This window comes from Harpia harpyja, chromosome 3, assembly GCF_026419915.1.
Source record: "Harpia harpyja isolate bHarHar1 chromosome 3, bHarHar1 primary haplotype, whole genome shotgun sequence".
Taxonomy (NCBI): domain Eukaryota; kingdom Metazoa; phylum Chordata; class Aves; order Accipitriformes; family Accipitridae; genus Harpia; species Harpia harpyja.
The window spans coordinates 31711674-31738292 of NC_068942.1; the positions used below are offsets into that span (position 1 = coordinate 31711674).

At 38.7% G+C, this 26619-nt stretch overlaps 1 protein-coding gene across 2 annotated transcripts in view; it reads left to right on the forward strand.

Moving 5' to 3' along the window:
* The window catches only part of KHDRBS2 (KH RNA binding domain containing, signal transduction associated 2), a 405822-nt gene that overhangs the window by 79218 nt on the left and 299985 nt on the right, over positions 1-26619 (forward strand). For both annotated transcript variants that reach the window (XR_008234391.1, XM_052781831.1), the window contains exon 2: positions 3667-3794. Coding sequence is in view for 1 of the 2 variants with exons in the window: in XM_052781831.1 (XP_052637791.1) it covers positions 3667-3794 (128 nt within the window). In the remaining variant the exon portion in view is untranslated. The remainder of the gene's footprint in view (positions 1-3666; positions 3795-26619) is intronic.

Below are 26619 nucleotides of genomic sequence, written 5' to 3' on the forward strand. Positions count from 1 at the left end.
CTGGCTGGTGCCGGCAGCAGGGGAAGAGGTGCCATCTTCCGCCAGGCCCTCCTCCGACGCCATCTCGCGCCGCAGACAACAGAGATGACAAAGCTCCTGACCTGCCCTGGAGACGGCCCGCAGGCAGCCGTGACGCCGCGCGCGCCGAGGGCTGAAGAGTTGCCCGCCGTGCCCGGGGGCTGCGCTCGCACTGCCGCAAGCGCCAGGGAGGGTGCCGGGGCGGAGGGGTGACGCCAGGGACGTCTTGGCGTGCTCCTGCTCTCGGGGCAGGGCAGGGACCGACCTCTCCGGCACGTGCGGGCGGGAATCGGGAAGGCAGGAAAGCGGTTCCTGGCCTCTCGGCAGCGGCGGCAGCAGCCCGAGGCCGGGGGTGCGGCAGGTCAGGAGCGGTGTCCCGGGCCCTGCCGGTGTCCCTGGGCGGCAGATCATCTCCGTGCCCTCGGAAGGGAGCCCGCGGCAGGGGGTCCTTCGTCCCCCCACCTGCAGATGTCTGTCCGCGATGGGCGAGGACAACGCTGTGGCCCTTCAGGGCTGCCCAGTGCTGCAGAAGGGTTGATGTCACGGGCGTCACGGTGACTCTCCGGTGGCATCGCGGGGCTTTCGGGGACCATGCCCAGAAGACGCAAACCCCAGCCTCAGGGAACAAAAATTTCCCAGATAGCTCGTCTCACAAGACTGCCCCGCTGTCGAGCAGAATCCCATTGCTGTATTTGTCATATAAATTTGGACACCAAGTTCCAGCGTTCACATCCAGTGCTACATTCCGTTTTAGAAATAAACTATCTCAAGATATTTCTTACTCCTCGGCTGACTTTGCAGGTCAAGGGAGGTGATCCTTGCCCTCTGCTTCGCGCTGGCGAGGCTGCACCTGGAGTGCTGTGTCCAGTGCTGGGCTCCCCAGCCCAAGAGAGAGGTGGATGTACTGGAGAGAGTCCAACAACGGGCCACAAGGATGGCGAAGGGACTGCAGCATCTCTCCTGCGAGGAAGGGCTGAGAGAGCTGCCTCCAGGCTGTTCAGCCTGGAGAAGGGAAGACTCTGGGGGAATCTTTTTCAATGTATGTAAGTACATCAAGGGAGGGTGCAAAGAAGACAGAGCCAGGCTCTTTTCAGGAGTGGCTAGTGACAGTGGGCACAAACCGAAACACAGGAGCTTTCCTCTGAACATCAGGAAACCCTTTTTTTCTGCGAGGGTGACCAAGCACTGGCACAGGTTGCCCAGGGAGGTTGTGGAGTCTCCATCCTTCGAGGTATTCAGAACCCATCTGGACATGGTCCTGGGCCACCATCTCTAGCAGGGTCCCTTCCCACCTCAACCGTTCTGTGATTCCGTGACTCAAAGCACACTCGTGCAAGTTGAGAAAAGATGGTATTTAAAAGGTATTGGAGGTATTTAAAAGACGTGTAGACGTGGTGCTTAGGGACATGGTTTAGTGGTGGACTTGGCAGTGCTAGGTTAATGGTGGGACTTGATGACCTTAAAGGTCTTTTCCAACCTAAACGATTCTATGATTCTAGGTTAATATATGTGTACAGAGAGATACACTTTCCTCACTTGCCCTTGAGAATTACCTAGCTTACTAGTGTTCACAATGCATCTGAGAAATTAATTCCTTCATTTCATTCCAATACTTAACTGCACTTGCAACACTGTTCCCTCTTTTGTTCACCTTTGTCTCTACCCTCTGCACCCCCATAGCACAAACCTTGGTATAACTGCACTGGAGCTATCTTAAAAGAACTTTCTGTCTATTAGACCTACCTGAACTGAGTATTTTACTGCAGAATATTGCTTTGTAAGCTCGTGCTTAATTGATGCTTGCTCCCACTGTGTCGTGGTTTAACCCCAGCCAGCAACTAAACACCACGCAGCCGCTCACTCACTCCCCCCCACCCAGTGGGATGGGGGAGAAAATCGGGAGAAGAAGCAAAACCCGTGGGTTGAGATAAGAACGGTTTAATAGAACAGAAAAGAAGAAACTAATAATGATAATGATAACACTAATAAAATGACAACAGCAATAATGAAAGGATTGGAATGTACAAATGATACGCAGTGCAATTGCTCACCACCCGCCGACCGACACCCAGCCAGTCCCCCGAGCGGCGAATCCCTGCCCCCCACTTCCCCGTTTCTGTACTGGATGGGACGTCACATGGTATGGAATACACCGTTGGCCAGTTTGGGTCAGGTGCCCTGGCTGTGTCCTGTGCCAACTTCTTGTGCCCCTCCAGCTTTCTCACTGGCTGGGCATGAGAAGCTGAAAAATCCTTGACATTAGTCTAAACACTACTGAGCAACAACTGAAAACATCAGTGTTATCAACATTCTTCGCTCTGAACTCAAAACATAGCACTGTACCAGCTACTAGGAAGACAGTTAACTCTATCCCAGCTGAAACCAGGACACACTGAATGCAACATACCACATTTTTTTCCAGGTATATTAAAGTATTTTATAAAAATGAAACTTTTCGTCCTGATGCTTTTAGTGATTATTAAAATAACTTTCTAATCCTAAATTAGGGAAGGTGTATCCCATCTGAGTTCTTTTAGCTGTGTTCTCTGAGAGGTTTTAAAAGAGCTTCTAACAGTGGCATTTGAGATGTGTCTGCTGGTGCAGGCTTTAAATAAATTATTTGATCTAGAATAGGCAGCAGAAACATTTATTAAGAAATCCTGACGTGGGCTGTTGTCTTACATACATTTTTCCTTATGCTTGTCGTAAGTCAAAGAAACTTGTATACGTGTTACAGATTGCTGTCACTGTGTTACTCTGCTCCATGCTTGCTTTCTGGGCCTTGAGACTGCATGTTTCTCAGACCCACAGCTGTCCCTTTTCAGCTATAATTTAGTTACAATTAACTCATTAGGAGTATTGCCCTTTTCTTTGCTATCAGTAATGACATTGCTGCAAATGCAGCTTTTTCAGTAGTCCCTGTACTCTCAGGAAGCTCTCAGGCATCATATTAGATGTTCTTTGCAGGGTAATAAATTCAGTTGTTATTATCTGTTGCTTATAGAGCTTTAAGGAATAAAGAAGTCAAAACTATTCAACCAGAGTATATTTTGGGGTTGGTTTTGTAAATGCTATCAAATGTTCTACATACCATCATTATTATACATATAACAATTACTTACTGCATTTCTTCAATGAAGAATCTTTTTGTGCAAGAAGAGTTAACTTTATTTCGTATCTTACTTTGTACAACCTTTAAATAATTCAGAAGCATTTAAATGGAAACTAACAACAAGAAGTTTCTTGATTTTTTTATTACTCTTACTGAAAGTTAGCCGTTGCAATTAGAGTCCGGTTTAGTTCTGGCAGGTCACATTTACAAAATAGCATCAAGCTGTGATGATGTGATCCTCTTTAAAAGTCTCATAGACTGAATCATAAACCTCATCTGTTCCTGCTCCCATGGAGATCATTTGGCTTCAGTTTCAGCTGGGGAAGAATTAGCTGAGGAGTACAACCTGTGGGCTGTCACCTCTGCCTCTCAGCACTGGTGGCAGTCCCCTTTTTTTTCAGACAACAGTGCCCATCATGTGTGTGCAAACAGCACAGGTGTTTGGTGCACAGCCTGTATTATGATGTGTGACTTTAAAGTCTCTGAGGGTGATAAATATCGTGTCACTGATTGCTCTCTTTCTTACTATTTTTCAGAAATTGAAAAATTTCAGGGTTCTGAAGGCAAGAAGGAAGATGAAGAAAAGAAATATCTTGATGTTATCAGCAACAAAAACATAAAGCTGTCAGAAAGAGTTCTGATTCCTGTCAAACAATATCCAAAGGTACTGTAAATATAGTCTAACACTTGTTTAATCTTTCTTAATAGAATGATGAAAAAGTCATACACTTAACCATTTTTTTATTGATTTTTGGTGTGCAGGCTTCGCGGTATAAAAAAAACCCCCAAACTAGAAATGAAGCTCCTATTTGAATTTACCTGTTATTAGCTATTACATGTTCTAACTTCTGTGTCAGGGCCTTTCAGAAAAGCTGTTGAAGTGAATGAGAATTTTTTTTTTTACTTCAAGTAGGTTTTGTAGCTGGGCCTTAGGCAAACTGTTGAGGTGTTTTCTTATAGTTGCTTTTTTCACATGTACCATCTTTTTGGAAAATAAAAGACCAGTTGGCAAAGAAATATTCTAGCAGAATAAAGAAAAAATGTTTCACTAACTCTGAAAAGTCAACTTAAGTGTGCTGCAGCTGCTTCATGTAGGAATTGGGGGATTTGCTCTGCTGTAATAAGTTTTAAAAGATAAAGTAGCAGGATTACCACAAGCTATGACTTTGACAATGTATGTCCCTGTTTATAAAATTCAAACGTCTTTCCACTACATACTGTCTTCATATTATGTTTTGTTCTCCTCACTGCTACAAACTATGATTTAAAAAGCATTTTTTTCTTGCAAAAGAGGCCCAAACTCAGCTGCTTGTCTGAAGTTTTAGTTTTTATTTTACATAAAAGAAGAGAATGTTGATTTTTTTGGGGGGGGGGGGGGTGTACAGTGTTATATTTTGCATAAACAGTTGTTCTAATAGTATTCAAACCAAAATGGTAAACATTGCCATTTATCTCTAGGGTATTTTTTTCTTGCTGATTTATTATCACATGGTATTTGGTTCACCATTAGCCTTGATTACACTCTCAGGTTTTTGCTTTATAGTTTCATCAGTAAGAGCAATAAATTACAATGCGTAAAAAGCCTATCAAACAAAATGAAAGGTGTAAAAAATAGAGATTCAATGATTCCAGCTGACATTTACTTCCTGACTAGTGAATATAAAACTGAGGTAATGTAATCATCCAAATGGTAAAGACATTAGAAATACACACAGTGCTATACAGAATTACTTTCTTGCTGCATAGCCTGAGGTGCTTTGACTAGATTTGTGGTATTTTGTGTAAATGCTATAGGTGACCTGAAGTTCTTAATAAGAATGTAATAGTGCTGTAACTTCATAATGACAACGTGATCATTATTCAGAATACTATTTGATGAAGATAGTAGAATGAAAGACAAACGCAATAATCTATCCAATATAGTGCCTGAATATGATTAAATTAACCTTCATTTACTTTAATGAGCTTGTTATATTAACGAGTAGTAAAAGATAGAAAGCATTTCTGCAGGTTTTGAGCAGTGAAACAAAAAAAATCAGTGCGGTGGAAATGAAATACTTATTCAGTAATGCAAAACACATTCTTGGAAAGTTTCTGTAGTTGATTTGCTAGCAATATTCTGTGCTCAGCATGGAGTTATTCCCAGAACTGCAGGTTTCCTGCTACCATCTGGTAACCATCCTTCAAGGATTGCTTTTGCCATTTGTATCAAACTGCCGATTGCTGTGGTCTAGTGTCTTATCTTTTCTTGATAAATTGTATACATTAGGATAGTCAAAATCAGTACATAGTGGTTGCTTCAGATTGCTTTATAAATAACAAAAAAAAGTAGAAATTGGGTAAAAAAAAAGACATTAGTTTTACATATTTAGCAGAATATGGTAATAAGAGCAGTTGATCAGACCTGTACTTAGAAATGGTTAAGAGAATTGCTGTATGATTTCACCTGAGAGGCATTTATATTTGAAAGAACATTATTTTAAATTATTCATTGGTTGTTTGCTGATAAGCTTTTTTTGGGCAGTGTTGGGTGAGCAGGGTTCTGTAAACCTGAAGAAAGTGTCCCAGAGTATAAAATTTTGGAAAAAAAATCTGACCAGTTTAAAAAAAAAAAAAAATCATGTGGTTTACAGACTCTATTTAGGAATGAGATCAATCTTTTAAAGACATTTGGTCTTATTTTAACTACATGTAGAAATATAAATTGCTCTAAAGGAACCCTTGGCCTAAAGTTTTATTATGGTCTGAATGTTAAGCTGCAGCGAGGGTAGATCCCTTCAGTGGCAGCTATAGAGTCAGAAGCAGTATTTTAAGGTTTGAGCAAAAGTTAACTGACCACAAAAGGCTTCTAGTGGCTAAACAGCTCTTGAAGTTGCAGAATAAGTATTATAAAATTGTCTCTACTCAAGTGCCTACGTGATTTCTGAAATTGCTGGTGCAGACAACAGGAAAATAAAATCAAAGACTGTGATTAGCAACAGCTGTCTTATGTTACTAGCTCTGTTAAAGACACAGGCCTCTTCTGTAAAATAGAGATCTAAAAAAGAGATAAGGGTATTACTTGAAAGTTCAGCAATGCCCATTTCTGAGATTAATTATTTTAAATCTCAGCAGCCCAAGTAAAAACAGCATCTCATTTACTCACGCTCCTCTATGCAGAAGATCTTTTTAATGCCCTCAAAATTTCTTCTGAAACACTGGTGCAGTGTCTTGTGCTTGTTGATCGTTTTTCCTGTCCCATAGTGCTATTTTTTTACTTTCACGGTATGTGAATTCCAGCTAAGGCAGACAAACAAAAATACTGAGAAGACAATTTGTTACAGACTTTTCCATTTTTCAGGTTTTGTAGCTGTTCAGTTTAAAACTTTAATGAAAATATCCAGGGCTTGTTCGTAAAGATTTTGCCATTTATCAGTTGAATGTTGTATTTCAAATACATCAAATATGGGAAAAGAATGGGCTATTTTAAAAAAAGAAAGAAAGAAGGAAACAGAAGTCTGAAATTACCTTGTTGCTGAAAAACTAAAAGCCACAATTTAGAGGCTTGATGGGAAACTTTGTCATTTGCCTGCCAATACCTAGCTCTCAGAGAGTCAGTTACTCTATGGGCTTAGGATCAAAACACTCAATTGTCATGAAAATTTTTCTGGAAAACCTGGAATTTTCAGTATTTTCTCTTCATATGAATGACAAAAAAGTTACTTTGGTTTGAGTTACTACCTCATCAACTCCCAAAACCGCTATTGTATGTTCCAAATGAAGGAACCCAAGTCAGTTCAAATATAGAGATTTAATGATTTCATTCCAGTTGTTCTTTCTAGAAGTTAAATTCTTATTTGGTTAAATCTGGGGTTGGGTATATTCTTCTGATCTATCAACAGGTAAATTAGTCTAAATCTAATGGACTTGAAATCACATGGACAAATTTAGAGCCAAAATGCTGAGTTAAATTATTTAATTGTATGGCAGTTCACATTCAAGATAAAGAATTTTGAGTTTTATCAAATTTCAATTACATTGAAATTGCACATTCTGTAAAAAAACAAACAGCAGTTAATTAAGGAAGAAAGTTTTCAATTTACTTAGTTACTGAAAACGGGGGGGGGGGGGGGTACAGCAAAGTTGGAGGTGATGACACCTGGAAATAATGAACTCTTCTTTTTTCAGTGAGGGTCAGAAATCAATACAATGTCTTCTGTACAAAAGTCAGTGTTTAATAGTTTTCTAATGATATGATTATTGAATAAATGTAGATTTTTTTTCTATGAATAAAAGAGGATAGGGTATTTATATAAATATAATTTTGTAAGTATAATACAAAATGAAATTAATTACAGCTTGCTCTGATGCTAGAGTGAGTCATAAATTTAGAAAGTTTTAAAACAAAATCTCAGTTTAAGAACAGAATTATATTTCAATTTTCCTTCTACTGGCTCGTTAGATAATGAAAACTATCAAAATACAAGATGCTGGAAGCATGTCCTGCTAACTACCAGGATCTGGTAGGAGTGACAAAGATGACAAGCAGGTTGATTCTTCTGAATTACTTCCATGATGTAGATTTGCAAACTGGGAGGCACTGTGTCTTCAGAGGATGCAGTGTAATAAAGCCTCTTCCCTGCGCAAAGGCTTAGCTGATGGGCAATAATGGTCTTGTTCAGAAACACGGTCTGGCTTCAGCTGAGCTTCTGAACTCCTGCTGGCATCCTCCTGGATGTTTAACTACCATGTTGGGGGTAGTGGGGGGAAGGCTATAATCCAGCCCCTTTCCCTTTGAAAGGCTGGCACCCTGCTTTAGAGTAGGTGTTTCTGGGCAAGAGACTTAAGATAATGTTGATAAATACTGTAAATTAAGTTAAATTCCAGATTCTTGATGTTCTTTGTTTTGCCTGTCTCATGACAGTTCCTTGAATGATGAACGACTCAGCTAAATTCACCTTTCTCATTCTTAGTTGTTTTTTAAACTGGTTATGTTGTATATAACATGTCAGGTTGGAGACACTGCTCTTGAAATGAAACTTATTTGTTCAGCTAAAGTCTTGTAGTTTAATCTCTGTGATATATTAAACCAGAATTCACAGGTGATCTGAATAACAGTACTATATTTCTTTTGTATACATTATACCTCAGAGTAAATCTCTCCACTAAAAACTTTCTTAAAGGGCATTTGAAACAAATGTTGGATGAAATAACCATTTGCAGGAGAAGAACTGGTTTTTCTAATAAATCTAGCAGAAGTCAGTGGGATTATTTTATTTGTTTTAAATAGTCCTATATGGAAGTACAAATAATTCCAATGAGCATGAACACAGAGATTGTACTAATAAAAGTCCTGTCCAGGTACCAGCAGTAAGGCAGTTATCAGCACTTGATTAGTCATTTCTCAACTCTATCAAGTATGTGATTCATTAAATAGGTGGAGTTCATTGGTGCTCAGTAACCTAAAACACTCCTTTTTCACATGTATATAAAAAGTATCCTTCCCTTATATATGTTGTTATGTAGATCAGATTAGAAATATAATTAAGAGGCTGTCTTTATTAGTATAGCGGAAATTTCTCAGGCCGAGAAGATATACATAACTGAGCTGAGATTTGTTACTGAAATTTTCCCCATTAACTGTTATTCTAGTTAATTACTGTATTTTCTAGTGTGTCAATTCTGTGTTAAAAATACAGAAGCAAAAAAAAATTCTGAAATAATTCAGAAGACTCCTAGCTGTGGCAGATCTGTGAATATTATTCTCCCCCAAAATGGAAAGAAGAACTTACTTTCTTGGTATACTTTATTCAGTAGTATTTCATACAGAGAACCAAAATGTTTCTGATGTTTCTGTTCAGTATATTTGGAATTTTAATTACAGGCATGAACTCAAAAGAAAAAATACAATTGATAGTAAGGGGCAGATGTCACATACTGGTGAAGATATGGTAAGAGAATTGAAAGAAAACAGGGTAAAGATTTTGGATAGAAATGAGTGTAGAGAAACTTCAGTCACAGTATCAGTAGAAAAATACCCTCATTAATGAGGAGAGAGTGAAAAAGGTTAGTTGTGCCTGAGACAGAGGGAAGAGCAAATAGACTGGAGGATGGGACAGAAGGTTGGATGCACAAAAAGGAAATACTGTATGTGCAGCGATGTTTCATTATATGGGGAAATGATTAGGAAAAGGGACATAAAAGAGGTAAGAGACAGGAAGAGTAACAGAAATGAAATGATTGAACTTGAAGACAAGGCAAAAAGAACAATTCATTACTGCATTAAGAGAACAGTCAGGAGTGGGTGTGGGGGCCGGTCTGTACTGGTGGATAGGCTGATTCTCTGGCAAGCACTTACCTACTGATTGACATCTGCTGCCAAACAAAACGCTGTTTTCCAAGGAATTTGACCTCCTTCGTTCTTTAACTTTTGGTTCCTTCTACAAAGACTTTTGAGAAATCAGGGTGCATTGCTTTTCTCTTGGCATGAATTTGTGAACTGTTTTTTAAGTATGAAAACAAACTTTATTGTAGACATAGTTCCTGATACAAGCGTGTGAGCAAAGGAAAAAAAGATGTAGTGTGGAGGCAGTTCAGTTGTCCCTCAGTATTTTCAAATGTGTACGTTTCTCTGTGCGCATTAAGAATCTATTTGGTCTGATCTTTTATTGCTCTGATGTCCGAAAAAGTCATCCAAATGTGCTGTTCTTAAAAATAGTGTATGACTTAAGCAGCTTTATACACTTAAGCCTCTGTGAGCAATTTCTGCAGTTCCTTGAAGAGATTTTTGCCATTTACTAACCAATAGTTTGGCTTTCATTGTTTTGTATAGTCATCTCCTTTTTTTGTGATAACTTGTTTAAGAAGCATGTAAACCTGGCTTTGCAAATTTGTTCCTTTGTACAGTTTAAGAATTTGAGACCTTGTTTAAAACCTTAGCTTTATGTAGCACATTATATAGAAAGTTTTTGTCTGCAAGCTTGTCCAGTGCACAGTCTAAATTAAAATGATGTTGACTTTTGTGAAATTCTGCCCCCTCTGTGCTTGGCTTCAGCTTAGCTGGATTTCAGCCTTTAAAGGATGGCTCGTTTCGTTCATTACTTTTGTTTTCCATAAGTGCAGAAACATAAAATAGCTGACAAGTCAGAAAAATAAACAGTATGTATATAAAAAAAACTTTAATATTGCAGTGCATCTTTCACTGTTGCAAAGATTTAAATAAAACTCAAAAAAGTTGTCACAGCTCTGAACAATATTTGTTTATATCGTTTTATACTTTGTAAACCCATGACTTCAAGCAAATAACTCATACAAACTTGCCAGTGCTAAAGAATCTATAGTGAAGGGTGAGCTTTTCTGTTCTTGTTCTGTCTTTAATGTAGGACTTAGACAATGAATATGGTGATTTTTCTTTTTATGTGGCATTCTCCTCTTATGTTTTGTTTCTCTCAAACCTGACAGTTGCTATTCTGCTTTCAAAGCAATTGTTGTCATATTAATCATCTCCAGGTGATTTGTGTGTTTAGTTCCCTTTTAAGTAAGATAGGAAGAAAAAGATGTAGTGATATGTCCATTAGATGGATGGAAAAGAAAATAGAAAATTTCTAAGGAAAATGGGACCTCAGCTGTCGGTTCAGTGAGTAGCCAGGACTTCAAACTGTGATTTATATTGCTGTACTGAAATGAGGACCTTGTTGATGCATAAGGCAAAAGGAAAATTTGATCTGTCACTCAGTCCTGGAGATGTTTCAGGAGAGCGGAAAAAAACTCCAATATTTTTAATAGAAACAGAGCTAAGTGTCTAACTACAGAGTAGGGATTTTTACCTGCCCTACCAGCATTTTTTTTCTCCCATGTAAGACAAGAAAAGCCTTTATACTTGGAAGGATACTAGAATTTAGACTGATGCCACACTAAATCTAAAGATTATGCTTGTTCTGTTTTTCAGCTGAATTCTTTAAAGAGAAGCCTGAACAATGGAAGGCAGAAAATTATTAAGTTTGATAAAGTATACTGCACTGAAATTGGTGCAGAGAATAGTTGTTTAAATAACGAATGCTTTCTCATATATCTTGAAAGATTTCCACCCCTACCAGGTCTTGAGGAAGTAACTGAACATACATCTCTGTAACAAAATATCGCTTTCTAGTTTATAATTTATGGGGGGATTCAAACTTCCTTTATAATTAAGACCATTTTAATTTTCATATTCAAGTGTAATTGTTGCCCATAATCTCTGGTCCACACAACACCGGGAATAATAGGGGCAAAAGCTTGTTTATGTTCCGTGTTTAATCTGGAATTTAGTAGTATTTCGTGCTTTCATTAAATCTCTGGTTTCTGGAGTCACTGATGTACAGAAAATTATTACAGAAAATTTACATAAGGTGTTTAGTACTTAAGGTTCAGAAAAATGTCTTGAAAAGGTACTTGAATAAAAGTGATTCAGTGGTGAAAGACCAGGCCCTAATCAAGCTGCTCAGATATTAGAAAAAGTATCTTTGAGTTGTGTATACTGTTTCATTCCTGCTTCATACCAAGCTTCCTATTAATCTATATTTTCCATCCTGATCATCAATTTTATTTCAAATACACTAACAGAAATATTTCAAAATTCAAATTACAGTTTTTTCAGTATTGTCAACTTCTTTGCTGCAAATAAATAGCTGTTTGTGACCAAGGTAGTTGCTTTAAATCACTTCTGTATGAAGTGTCCAACTAATTCTGAAAACTGAAATCAAGTGTGTGAACACTTGAATAGAGAAAAAGTGTAAAAGCAGTAATCTTCATTTTTTTTTTTTCCCTCGGTGTCTTCCTGAATTCCAGCTGAAAAGACAAAACCTCTCAAACCTCAAAACCTCATTCCACCTCTCCAAAATTTTCTTAGGAGTGGTGTAATTCTGCTACTCAGTACAGTTTTTCAGTATTTCCAACTGTACTTAGAAACCAAAATGCATCTGAATCTTCGGTTCTGCATTTCATGACAACAAGTATTTGGAAAATTAAGACAAATACTTTAGCTGTACTTGCAGTAAAATACATGAACAAGGCATCACACACATATTTTTCTTTTCTGACTTACCTAGGACCTGACCTTTCATCCATCTCTGTACTTACCTTTTCCATCAGGAGATGAACCCTGACTCCAGTGTTTCCAAGCCCTATGCCAATCTTGCAGAACTCCTGAGTGGATACAGAAAGTAACTTAATAGGTCCCCATTTTTGTTAATGATTTATTTGTTTTCATAACACTGCTGTTGAAATCAGCTCCCACAACATTAGCTGACCTCTTTGTCATGCTGAGAAATTTTGCTCTGTATAGATGTCTTTAAAAATTGCTTCATAAAATTGTTCCTGGCTGCAGAGAATAACATGTATTCCAGAGAACATTGTAGAGAGTTGCCTCTCTGTTTCATTTAACCATCCATGGCTGTATAAATCTTTCGCAATGTAATTAAAACAGCAGCAACATAATCAAAACCAAGTGGCACAAAAAATATTCCCAACATTAAAGGACTTTTTTTTTCTCCTTCTGATTATGTGATTTTTGAAAGATTTTTCACAGGTTATCTTTCCTTTATTTATACATGCAGATATATAGTTCAGCTTCTAGCTTTTACTGTTTTCTTCCTTGAACTCATCCTTAAAATTACAAACAGGGGCACTAAATTGCTACTTTGTGATTTACAAGGACCTACTCTGTGCTATTATGGTGGAATGCAGTATTGCCTTCCATATTTCAAGGTAGGCTTTTAGAGTAGTTATAATTTACCATTTCATATTGCAGAGCACTCAGAGGCTAAGGCTAAGTTGGAGATACCCTTTGTACTCAACACGCTCAATAAGTAAACTGGTCTTGCTCCAAGGAGTTGACAGGCTGGAAAACACAACATAACTAGGAATTGAGACCGAAAGATCAGCCAGAGAGAGACAGTAGCTGGTAGCAGCAGTGCGGAATACAGACAAGTCCTAGCCACTTGGCAGTGGGAACGTTGGTCGTGTCTCTTGTTTTCTAAGCCACCAAAACTCTTGCATTCCTCTCTATTCTTCTTCTATTACTCCTATTTGAGGGGGAAAAGAACAAAAAAAAGGAAGAAAAATATAATTCATAACACCCATAAAATAAGTTTGAGAGCAGGCAGGAATTCAGCCTGCATTAACAGACAATTCTAATTGGGAGCATGACTTCATGTTAATGGTACACAGATTGTGTATGATTGATTGTGGAGATGTGCTCCATCTACACCGAAGGAGATTTGGGGTTTTGTTTGCAATTACAGCAGCGTTGTTTCTTCCTCTGCTGTTTGGATTAATTGAGGATCAGTATCATCAGTGCAAGTTCAACATTTTCAGAGGACTTAGCTTTTGGAAACTGAGGGGAGTTCAGCAAGCAAGTCTGTTGGCCATTTATGATAAGAAATAGAATCTAGCTCACTTCCACTTACCTGTGTTACTGCTTAAGGACTAAAAAGGGTAGTGAACACTAAAAATTAAATTTTGTCTCTAAATACACAGTGTATGAGATCTAGTAAAACTTTCAAATTGGACCTATGCTTCATGAGAAATATAAAGCAAACCATTAAGTTAGGGTGAGATTTATCAAAGTACTGTTGAACAGAACTAAGGCAACGATGTGTACTGATCAAAAAGCTCACCTTCTTTGTGATCAGTTTTGGATGACTTGTTATTTCCTTTTTTCCTTTTAGCTTTTAAGAGGATGAGTTACCAGTTATGTTAGCATTTATAACATCAATATCGTAAAGTTGCAGGGCAGTAGAACAAAATACTTTATGGTAAACTGGTTCTTTTACATGATTTTTTAAAATATCCTTAAAACCAGCAAGTTTAAAAAATACACAGAGGTCTATTTTTTCATAGACAATGAGAAATGTATCTTGTGGAAGAGAGTTTGTATAATATGGTAACTTAGATAAGGACAGAATGCATAAGATAGATATATATTATGCTACATCTTGATGAAAGAGAAAGATGCTTTTCCTGTAAGTGTAAACCAAAATACTTACTGCAAGAAGTTTAAAACAGCTGGAAAGGCTTTTGTTGTGGGTAGGCAGCTAAACCACTCGCTCACTTCCTCACAGCGGGATGGGGGAGCGAATCAGAAGGGTAGAAGCAAGAAAACTTGTGGGTTGAGATAAAGACAGTTTAATAGGTAAAGCAAAAGCTGCATGTGCAAGCAAATCGGAATTCATTTGCACAAAGCAAACCAAGGAATTCATCCACCGCTTCCCATCGTGAGGCAGGTGTTCGGCCATCTCCAGGACAGCGGGGCTCCAGCATGCCAAGCGGTCCCTTGGGAAGACAAACGCCATCACTCCCAACATCCCCCCTGCCTTCTTCTTCCCCCAGCTTTACACGCCGAGCATGACGTCCTCTGGTGTGGGGTGTCCCAGGGGTCAGTCGGGGTCAGCTGTCCCGGCTGTGTCCCCTCCCGACTCCTTGTGCCCCCCCAGCCTCCTCGCTGGTGGGGTGAGGGGAGAAACAGAGATGGCCTTGATGCTGTGCTAGCAATAGCTAGAACATCAGTCTGTTATCAACACTGTTTTGGTCACAAATCCAAAACACAGCACCATACCGTCTGCTATGAAGAAAATGAACTCCAGCCAACCAGATCTAATACATCTTTTCAATTTGAAATGCTACTGTCATATAGGATATGAGATTTACTTTCTTTTAGTTGTGGTACTCTTTCATATAAATATTGTTAATAATAATAGTAATGTTTTTAATAAGGAAGTCTAGTGCAGTATGAATATCATATGCTAATTTTTTTGTTATAGACAATCGGTCTACTTGGGCGTTAGCAGAGAAAACTGATAACTTTAAGTGAAGTAGTAGGGTTTAAAGAGTGTCTTGGCAACTTGCTAAAGTTGCTATTAAAATAAATATTTACTTCCTTTCAAACACTGAAAAAAGATTTAATATTTAAAGGAAAAAAACCCACAACGGGCACTTCAGAATTCCTGCAACAGGTAGCTGCTGGTCATTTTTTCATACGCCTCTGCCGTTCTCGTCTAAACTGATCAAATGTGTTGTAAGCGCAGAATCTGCATGAACTAATCAGTTCTTGAAATCAAATGTACTGTTTTGTCTTACACAAACACTTCTGAAGAATGTTTCTGCGTCTTGAAGCTGAAATCTGTTTTGTGTCTCTTTGGGCTTTTTTCCTCTGTTCAAGTGGGTAACAAAGTCACTTCAAAGTAGTCATTAATGTAATTTATAATAACTCAGCTAAAGTTAGCTAAAAATTTTGAAAATTGCTTATAAAATAAAATATTAACACAAAAGCTGATGCTCTGCATTGATCCCTTTGCAGTAGACCTAATGATTAGGCAGGAGGTAATACGGCTCATCGTAGAACAGTTTGGGTTTCAGCAGTACCTAAATACACAGCAGTTCCTTGAACGGTGGAGCTAGGGAAGCTGTTTCTGCACATCTGTGTCTCGTGGTTAGCTGTGAGCTCTGATTTGACGTTTTACCGATGGCAGTATGGTGACGAATGTTTTCTGTGGATCTTCAGACCTCTTAGAACATCAATTTATGGCACAGCCTTTGCCTTAGTTTGAACATGTCCCACCCAGCTCCATCCTCTCTCCAAACTTCAGAGATCTTACTTGTCTTTGAAGTAGCCTCCTCTTTCAAACTGAGTTGAAGTTGACCTATGAGGACAGTAGTTACTAGGGAAAAAGACTACACAAGATGCACGATCGCCTTGCCTTGGTTCCCTATGAAAGGCTTGGAAAGCACACGGCCTGAAAACCCGCGGGTCATTGCCTGCTCGCACCGGGCACAGAGAAAGCCTAGGCCAAATGCGGTGGCAGGGGCGTACGAGCAGCCTTCTCCAGAGCCGGTGAGCCCCAAGCAGTGTGAACGTGAGTCTGTCTGGACCGGTTAGTTTAGTGACAGGGCTTTCGTCCCTCTTCAGGGTTGTCATTTGAATGGTTTTGTAACTCCGTTGCAACTCGCCATGGATTTTGGTGGGTTCTTCCCTGTTTCTCAAGCTTCCCACATATCATCAGAGATCCTTAAAACATAATTATGTGTCGCTATATAGAGGGCTATGGTGGTGAAAGGCATTTAGATTCAAAATGCTCTCTTACTTGCCGTGTCACAGCTATTTAGCCTGGAGTGTGTTTGACCTCAGCCTACTTCTTTTCTGTTTTGTTTTTACTCACATTGAGCAAACAAAATGGATAGGTGATGCGTTCATATGATGAGCACACAAAGGATGTGTGCTAGTTTTGAAGAACTCTATTTCATAAATATATCTTTCAGGGGTTTATTAGAATATATATTTTATTGTCTTTTATTAAAACTTACTAAAAATACATCTCCCATTTTCAGCCTTTATAGCCCAGTAGTAGCATCAGTATATAAATATTCTCAGGAACTCGAGGAATCAATTGCAGGCCTATTCAGTTGATGAACTTAGATATTCAATTAATAGCAGAACCACAGTTTTATTCAGAAACTATTGTGTTTCCGTGGTTTGGGATTGGGAGCCAGAAGGAGAATACTACAAACTGGGAGGAAACCGTGCCTTCCCTCTTTTATTTCAAGAAATGTAGCAATGCACTGTGCTGTCACTCATACCTTCTTAAAAAAAAGGTGAGGGGGAGGCAATTCTTCCATCACTTTCCCTAGACATGAAATCATAGTTTTGTTCCAACAGGATAGATTTAGAATGGGTGACAAATATAGCAAAGATATATTTCCATCTACTTCTGAGATAATAATCCTGTTATCTAGGTACGGAGTAAGTAGCACTAAGGCAAATGCTATCACATGAATTATTTTACTGCAGGAAATGTACACCATGGCATACATAGCATGATCGCACACCATTTGCTCCCTAATCACTGGTTTCCAAGCTGATAGACCATCTACTGTCTGATGAGAGAAACTGTTTACTGTTTATGTCAACTCAGCAAGAGAGAATTAAATCTTCTTCAGCTGGTTATTTTTAAACAAGGAAAATTCACTGGAGCAATGTGTAATGAAATAGTAAAAGAAAAATTATAACGGGGTATAGAGAGTCATTCAATAATGATAATAATAATGAACCTGTTTCTTAGAAATTAAAGAAATTTAGGTTTAGTTTTGAATGAGCTATTTCTCTGTCATTTATTGAGAAACAAACTGGTGGGTAGCAGAGAGCCAGAAAAAAACTTCTTCTGCAAGGGAACAATTCGTTACTGCTTTTACCGGCAAGGAAATTTTTTTGTCTTTTTGTCTTGTTTTCTTTTTCTGATATACTGGAAAAATTGTTTTTTCAAGCATATAAATCACATTTTGGATGGGTTTTGTCTTACTGCATTGTCTTACTTTAGTCACAAGTTGCTGGTGATTTACACCATGTAACAGACAAGGGAGTTACAAAATTTCAAACTGAAATTTAAGCCGTTTTAGGAAAATGTCACTAATGAAGCCATTAGCAACCGTGTTGTGCACTCCTATAAGAGTAGCTAACTAACATGGAACAGAGTTAGAAGACCCTGAAATGAGGGGTTCATAATGTAAGCGCTGACACTAAACAGAATTGTAGAGGCATGAGTGGTGTCACAGTGATTAGCTTAGCGCTCGTACAGATCACATTTTAGTATTCTTTTAACCTCTGCAAGAAGAGATGACTTATTTCTTTCAGGCATAATTACATTTGTCACATTTTTGAGATTGCAAAAATCATACCAGCATAAAAAAGCAAGATGACTTTCAGAGCACTTAACATCATGTTGTTTGTAATATCATTAGAGGGAAGAGACGATGGGGCAAAAAAAGTGGAAAACAGAGCTTTCTACTTTTCAGATAATTTCTCTGTTTTCTGCTCCCCTTTTTTTAAGGATTTCTTTTCAGAAGAGTCTATAGGATAGTGGGAGCAGAAAACATCTTCTCCTGTGGATATACCTGAATGATGAGATATAGGGAAGAGACGATCTCTACAAATTCTCTCATGATCGTCCCCACAATAGAGAGAAAATTCTGGTTTTTTTCCAGAACACGCCACGTCTCTGCAAGGATGTGTTTTGGTAGGCTTAGGCTCAGGCTCACAGACCGAGTACATGGACTCAGTTGCATCTGCAGGGACAGAACTAGGTGCAGGTCAGCGCTCTACGCTGCTGAATTTGTCTGCTTAGTAAGCAAGTTGACTCCATCTGCTCTGGAGTGAGAGCGCCAAGATCATCTTCGCATTCAAGGTAGGGATATGTAGGCTGGGAAAGGAACGACGATGGGGCAGTCAGCGTGTCCATCTGCCGCTAATACAAAACGATCGCCTACGTGCCCGTGTCCAGTTTTAATTCTCCAAATACAAGAAAGACACAGACAAACGGGAGTGAGTTCGGTGGAGGGCCGCCAAGCTCATCAGGGGCTGGAGCACTTGCCCTGTGTGGAGAGGCTGAGGGAGCTGGGCTGAACAAGTCAGGTCCCCCGGAGCCAGCTCTTCTTCTAAGAGCAGCCTCCCTAGTGCCTGCGTCTGCGGGCAGGGTCTTGAGGAGACCCTTCGCGGTGGTGCATGGTGGGGCCGTGAGAGACAGCAGGCGTAGCTTGAAACAAGAAATGTTCAGGCTGGATAAAAGGAGAAACTTCGTCAGCAGGAGGACAGTGAAGCTGTGCAGCAGGTTGCCCAGAGAGGTTGTACAGATAGAAGACATTCAAATGGTGTTTGACTGCAGCCGATCAAAACGTGGCAACTATCTTTAAATTAGCTTGTTGGGGTTTTTTTGGTAGGTTTTCCTCCTTTTTCCCCCTAGTAATCTAGTGGCCATAGCTCAGAGTTCAGGAAGAGTTTGCCAGCTGCAGACCTAGATTTCTGAGTGGGCTGAGGAGCTCAGGTCGGCTTCAGTGCTTTTGTATCTTCATTGTTAGCAGTAAGTAATTAGTGTATTTAAAGGCAATTTAGGTATGGCCCAAAGTGCCCACAGCTGTTGCATACGTAGAAATACCCTTAATTCCATCCAGGGTAATGTTACTAGGGTTTTAGTCTATACAGAGGCCCAGCGTATGATCCAAACAAATCAAGAAAAGAAAAAAAAAAAAATCCTTTTTTTCTCCCACTGTCAAAAAGTAGTGTTCAGAATAGAGAGAGCAACTAATAAAAGTGATACCAGTATAAGAAGAGCCTTATTATATAGCAGTTGCAGAGACTTGGTTACTTTCATATAACAGCTGGCAAGAGAAAACTGCCAAACAAATCACTGTTCATAGCAGATATTCAGCGCAATGAAGAAACAAGACTATTTTTAAATAATATATGATTTTTTTTATTTGCATTTCTGATGTATTAGGAGTACTGCAATCTCAAAATGCCTATTTAGTCAGACAAGAAAATGAATGCTAATAACATGAGGCATCTATGCATGTGAGCTTTCTACTGCAAATGGGATCATAAGGGATGAATTAACTGGTACCACAGAGGAAGATAGTTTTGTTCTGGGGAAGGAGAATCAGAAGTCACTTTTGAGATAACAGTTTGACTTTGAGTTTATCACTGAACAAAGCGATCAATCATTAAAGTAGTTTGGAAACTGTAAAAGATTCTGCGAATGCATTGCCCTTTCACGCTTGTCAAGTTTGGCTAAAGGTGATGCTGGAACAACAGTGGGACAAGACCCTTCACTCCAGTCAGAGAGGGAAGGAAAAGGAGAGAAGGGATCCTCCTAGAAAGGATTCCATCTCAACTGTGTCCCCTGCATTCCCCCACAAGCCACATGTCTGCAGACTGTATGATGTACAATTTTAGAGGGAGGCACTCCATAAAAGAGCACTTTTTTCACTGAGAGCACTTACGTTGGTTGTAGACGATTGGGGTTAAAATGCTACCTCATCCTTTTAAGACTAGAAGCTTACTTAGAGAAAGAGAAAAATAGGCTCTTCCAGGGTGATTAATTTAATCCTAAATGTTCACATGTAAATAGGTTTCCTAAAAGCTGACAACTTCAACTCTAAAGTTAGTGAAATGAAACCACCTAAGAAAAGGTAGTTACTGTACTCTTGGAAGTACCACATAAATGCAGAACCTGATCAAAACCATTGAAAGCTATTGGAAAAGCCTCTTCAGTTCAGTTGTTTTTCTAAAGGTGTTCTTTTGAAGATGCTAGCTCTCTTGACCCATGTATCTTCTTACACCTTAGAAGCAGAGGTTTTATTCCCCAGTGTTTGCACATCTTCTGAAGGCAGCATCTCATAGGTCCACTTTTCTTTCCAAATTTCTATATAATGTTAAAGAAAGTTGCTATGGGATAAAAGATACTGAAACCCAAATGTTCATTGCATAAAGCATGCACATGTGTACACACACGTACAACAACCTTTTAAGATGAACAATTCACATGGCACATCAACTGACAAAATATGGCTAATTTTACCACTGTCAGCCTGGGAAAGATTTGCCTTGCATAGAGAGAGTATGCAAAGGCTGCCGAAACTACCAAACAGATAATCAGAAGAAAACTCGCTTATCCATGTCTAGATGCCTAGTGCTATCCTGTACAAAAAAAAAAAAAAAATTCACACTAGACTGTACATAACATTAGACTTTATGACAAGATAGATTGTTTTTTCTAAAGGAAATATGCTCCTAAATTTTTATGGTAAAACCAAGTATCCTTATATCTAGAAAGCTGGATCACTATCAACTCCCCTGTCTTATCCCAAAAAAGGCATATATATGGCTTTTCCTTGTGACTGAGAAAATAAAAATCAGTTTTGGTTACAGGCTAATTTCCTGATCTAGGATGATGGGGGTGCGTTGATGGGGTTTAGAACAAGCTAGTTCATGCATTTAGGAAAGGCATATGAGCCATGTTACAACTGCTACAACCAAGGCTTGGGACAGACTAAAGAGAGTTGTAGAGATCATCTTTAATTCAAGTTGCTGGTGGTGTACCAGCAGCACTCATATGTGGTCTCAGTCTTTTCTGGTAGTCACTGCTAACTTCAGCTGTAATGTGAAATATTCTGGAGTGCTCTGGCAGTAGTGACTTTAATGTTGCTAAGGGTCAAGCTGTAGTTTCAGACAGTTGAGGGTTTTTTTTTTTTTGCAGTGTGCTAGCTTAACTGCTGTCAATGTGATCTTGTGAAGATGGTGTACAGACATCGATGTATAAACTGAAAAACGAATATAGTAGAATTCTGGAAGTTATTTTGAGACCCAACTGCTGCTTTTTTATTTTACTGTGTAGTGTTCTTCTCTAGTATTCCTTATCAGTGTGATTAAATAGATATAAAAATGCAAAATGTAGTCTGTTTCTTCCCTGTCTGCCGCCTGCCCTGACCAATTCCTTACATTATGCTCTTGAATTGTGTAATTGTGTTTTTGCAGCTATGATAGATACATCTCATTAAGTACCCGGTACAGTCATGATACATATGGCTTGGGTGTAGCATCCCAAGAACAGACTCCGTTTCTTACAGGAGAACAAGGCTGGGCAGTTTTGCCGTACTCTGTGCCTTTGGAGGAAGTTTTTCCTCTGAATCAGAGATTCTGGTGCCAGCTGACCATAATCAGATGCCCTGCATGCGTCACTGCTCTTCAATTTTTAGAGGGAGTGATTACATCTGGGAACAATTTGTATTTTTACTGATGTTTGGATAAGTAGCCTACAGGAACTGTTTTCTCATTTATCACAGTTATATTTAAAATATATGATGCTTAAGGAAAAGAAATGCTACCGCTGCAGGCATCTATTTGTAATTGAAGACTGCATTTATGTCATACAGTGAAGAAACAAATCAAGTCACTAAGGAGACCTTTATCATAACAAAGTTTATTGGGTTTGGGGGGGTGTGTGGTAAAAATGAGATTTCTCTGGAAATATGTAGTCTGAAGTGACATTAAAAATAAATAGTTCTTATGTATTGGTATAACAGCTTGAGATTAATGACGTATTAGGAATTCGATGGTGGCATTGCAAAGTCTTGCATATATTTTAAATTTTTACATGCTCTGTTTAGTTTTAGTGAAGACAGTGGAAGTATTCTTAGGATGCATAAAAATAGAATTTCTTCTTCTAGAATAAAGACTTCACTTATAGCAACACAGGTTAAAAAAAAAAAAAAAGTGATATTGTGGAGTCTGCTGTGCTTGAAAAATACCTGCACAAAACTGCTTTCCTAAAATCATATGCATTAAGTTACTGTTCAAGCTTATCGTGAACATATTCTCTTCAACGGTTAATTTCAGCCTGGAAATAAATAACTGTAGCAGCAAGGCCTTTATTCTCCTACCTCAGGTAACTTGAAATCTATTGAAAAATATAGTCTCTAACATGAATAAGTAAATTTTTTTGTTCAGTTAGTATGCTGTTTCTCATTTTCTGAATAATTGCCTCCCTCATACTTTTATAACTAAGAAAATAGAAAGAAAACACAGGCTATTTCAGTCTGGTACTATAGCTGTGTATAACAGGTGTGTCAAATACCAAATATTCCTTTCAGGCCTTGAATGGTGAAAATATATAGGATTTGATTTACTAATGTACAACTTCACTTTTCTTCACTTCTACATTACTTGACTTCATGGCCTCTGGAGACTATCAATTATTCAAGAAATGAGCTGAGAGAAAGTTGGAGGTTTATCAGCCAGCACAATGTCTTATAATGAAAACCAGCAAGTGTAGGACTCGGGAGATATTGTAATATACCTATTAACTGTCCCTTTTGATTTTTAGGCAATTTTCAATTAAAGTCTTTTGCATAACACTCATTATTACTCTGCTATATAACTTAGGGAGAATGAGGTACTGTGTTTCGGTGGGGTGCTGCTCATGGACACATCCTAAATCTTTTTCTGGATGAAAGGAGGAATATTCTCTGAAACTTACAGAAGAATAGCGGTAATAGTACTTCCAAGAATTATTATCAACTAACTTTGCAGTAAGTCTTAAAGGAAAAGAGTGTACTGGTCTTAAATTAAAAGTAAATTTCTTAGTCTAGCGAGTGGAGGACTGAAAAGATGATTAGGAAACAAAAAAGGTATTGTGCAGTTTTTCTTCCCAGGGTACAGAAGGCCAATGGTTATTTTGAAACTTAAAGCATTTTTTTTTTTTAGGAGGGTGGTTAGAAGATGTAGGAGATTTCATGGGCATTGTTATTACTATGTTATTCTGGTATCCAGTATATTTGTCAAGCTTTAAATGAAATTTCCAACACAGGAAGTTTAAGGTCATCATTTGACATACATCTTGTGTTAATTTGAAAAACAGTGAAAAGTGGTTGTTATTGTATCCATCTGTAGCAGTGTAAAGCAATTTTACTGGGCTTTGGAATAAATACATATAAGATGATACACATTTTTCAGCTGCGTCTGACATCTAGCTTCATGAATAAAAAAGACCCTATTAATCATGAGGTGATAGAGTCACATACATTGTATTTATCATTCTTGTAAGAGAGTGAGTTGTCTTTTGTTAATGTTTTGAGGAAACGCATAGTAATTATACAGAACAAATAAAGTAAAAAATAGAGTTAACTTGTACAGAAGCTTAAATGTTGGTCTCTTAACTTTTATGCTAATACTTCACAAATGATAGTGTGTGCAAGTGGTCAATGTAATTTCTTAATGCATAGTTGAGTAGTATGCATATGTCAATGTATATGTGAATAATAGTTAATTCCATGGCCTGAAAACAATTTAAGGTAACTGTATATACTTGATGTGCAACGTCAGATGTGCTCATGACGTCTACAGAAAGGATACAAGGACTCTGCAGCAAGGATACAGAAATAGTGTTTTCAAATAATCTTTAATAGTATAAATGATCAATAGTTCGATATCACAGTATTTATTCGCTGGAATCAACACAGCACGTTGACATGTATAACCAGAGTATATGGGGAGCGGTCTATTATCACTTGGGTGTGAGCACAAGACTATGGATTTTTATTGAAATACTCATTTTTTTATCTATACCAGATGATTTTGTGGGAAATGCAGAATCTTCACTTCTGGGTCAGACTTTCAAAGAGGAGCTTACTCATATGCCCCTTGAAGCAAGCAGAAGTCATGACTACCAGACTACCATTCTGATATGCAAATGAAATAATTTTATTATTTCAGTTGATTTGTAACAATCTTAGTGTCTTTTTAACAAAAACCAATGGATTAGAAACCCCAGTTTGTGCACTCTGTCCAACCTTATTTTGTACATATGTATGCATAACTCTTGGGGATTCCTGAATGTTTTACCTATGCCTTTAGACCTTGCTTGCCTTTCTTCAAGAAAGGGAAGAATTCAAATCCTGACTCTTTGAGTTGACTGCATAAATGACTTTCTAGTGTAAGACAATTTCTTTTCTCCTCCCATTCTTTGCACCTCTTCTTCCATCATTTTCCTTTGAAATTCCATTCAGTGCATTGTACTGATGGATAAAATTTTTCAGTAAGTATTGGAAACAATCTTAGAACAAATATTGAAAATTTGGGACCTCATCTTACTGAGCTGAACAGCCTACCCAAAGTCGGAGGATCACAGGCTGGACTCTTGACTGTGTTTGAAGGAAGAGAGAACATTTAAACAGGTAGGTATAAGTGTTTACCAGACCAGTGAAATACATCCTTAAGTCTTACAGAGCTTGGATTTAGGTTCTTTTTAAAGCTTCCCACCTCTTTTCAAGGTGTCCTCTCTAATGCTATTGTTCATGCTATTGTGTTCTGCAAAAAGAAGAGTAGTAACACTTTACTGCTACTCCATATTTCTTTTCTTACCTCTTAAAAGCATTGAAGTATGCCAATGTCTTTTTCTTTCTTAGATGTGTAACAGGACATTCTTTAAAGCTGCATTCCGTAAAAATGGACAGGCTTTAAACTTTATGGATGACGAGGTGTGCAAGTACCAAAAGTATCTGCTATTTTCCCTTGTAATTATTTTAAAATAACTGTAAGCAAGCCTTACGTATTACAGAAGTAGTCTTCCAAACTCCAGTTTAATATCAATATCCACTGTAAGTTAGGAGTCATCAATATGTATGACAGGGTGGCAGACTTCAGCTTTTAGAGCTGAAAAGAGATTTAGTACAAAATGGTGAGCTAAAATGGGATGCAGCAGGGCTGGCAACATCATTTCCATGATACTTTTAAAATCTTTTTTAAAGTCTTTCTATGGTTTATAATGGTTGTATTTTTCTGAGAGCTTTTGTTTTCTTCTGCCTCCTGTACATACCGTGGTTTCTGGCTCTTGGTCTTTTCTACTAGGACTTAAGTCTATCATAGGATGTTGGTGACTGTTCTGTGTCTTTTTGTGTGTAGGAGAAACAGGTATTTTGTGGGCTACCGTATAGTGTTAAGTCTGCATTCAGACTCGATGATCCCCATGGTCCTTCTCAGTGCTGTGTGACTGTGAAAACTCCCCACATATTTTCATCTCACTGGTTTGGGAAATCTAGAACTGGAAATGGAAAATCTCCTTTCTTCTCCCCCAAGCCCATCACTGCCTTTGTGTGGATCCAGCTGTAACCATCAGACTTGCATGAATTTTCGGGAGGGGAGGTGACACTAACGGAGCACACATGAGGCAGTCACACCTCTGCATCTGCGTGGGAGCAGCACGACATCTTCACCTGCCACCGGCCACTGCTAATGCCAGTTACTTGTCTAGTCAGACGTTAATTACGAGAGCAATTTTTGAGGCCATAAACTAGAATTCGGCAGGAGCTGAAATTATAAATTATATATGATGAGTAATAATATGTAATGAATTGCTTTTTATCAGCTGTCCTCAGTTACTGGATGCGCAAACCAAAGCATCAGTCGTCCTCTCAGTGATAAAAGTAGCTGAGAGTGAACCCCTGCAAGTCCCTCTCACTTTGCAGACCTTTCTGGACTCTGGCTTGGCATCCCTTAGTGCAGTTCTGTCTGACAGCTGTTTGCTGATGCTCTTGCTGGAAGGTAGCGACCATGAGTATGTGTCACTGGTTTTCCAAGCTGTTAGGTGGCTATAGGTAGGTGTCTGCTGGGTTTTTTAGGTGCCTGAAGTGATCTATACGCAACTTTCTATTGGTTTAAAGGGAGTTCATTCCCTGCTTCCTCAGATACCTTTGAAAATCTTACAAGACAGCTGCCTATACCTGTGCACAGCAAATTACGTGTGCGAACTGCACAATCTTAAAGCCGCAGCTTGCATGTGAAGTGCCAAGTCATCAGCAGATGCAGTCCCAGTAATATCAAGGGCACCATTTTTCTCTTGGCTTCTTGCTAGTTGTAAAACTTTATAGAAGGCAGACTGCGTAACAGGTGTTGCCCTTTTACTTTCTGTATTCATTATATAGCCGACACCTGATTATGTTTGTTTTGTCCCTCTTGTTGTTGGTTGTCCCTCACACACTCTTGTCTTCCCACCTGTTTCAGATAGACCAGTTTATCTCTCTATAATACCTAACCCTTCTTTTATGTACGGCAGATGATATGGATTCTTGTCTAGAGGTATTGTTCCGTCCTGCCTGTATATATGTAGCATTTCTATGTACGATCTACATATGGACACCTTCATTCTTTTCAG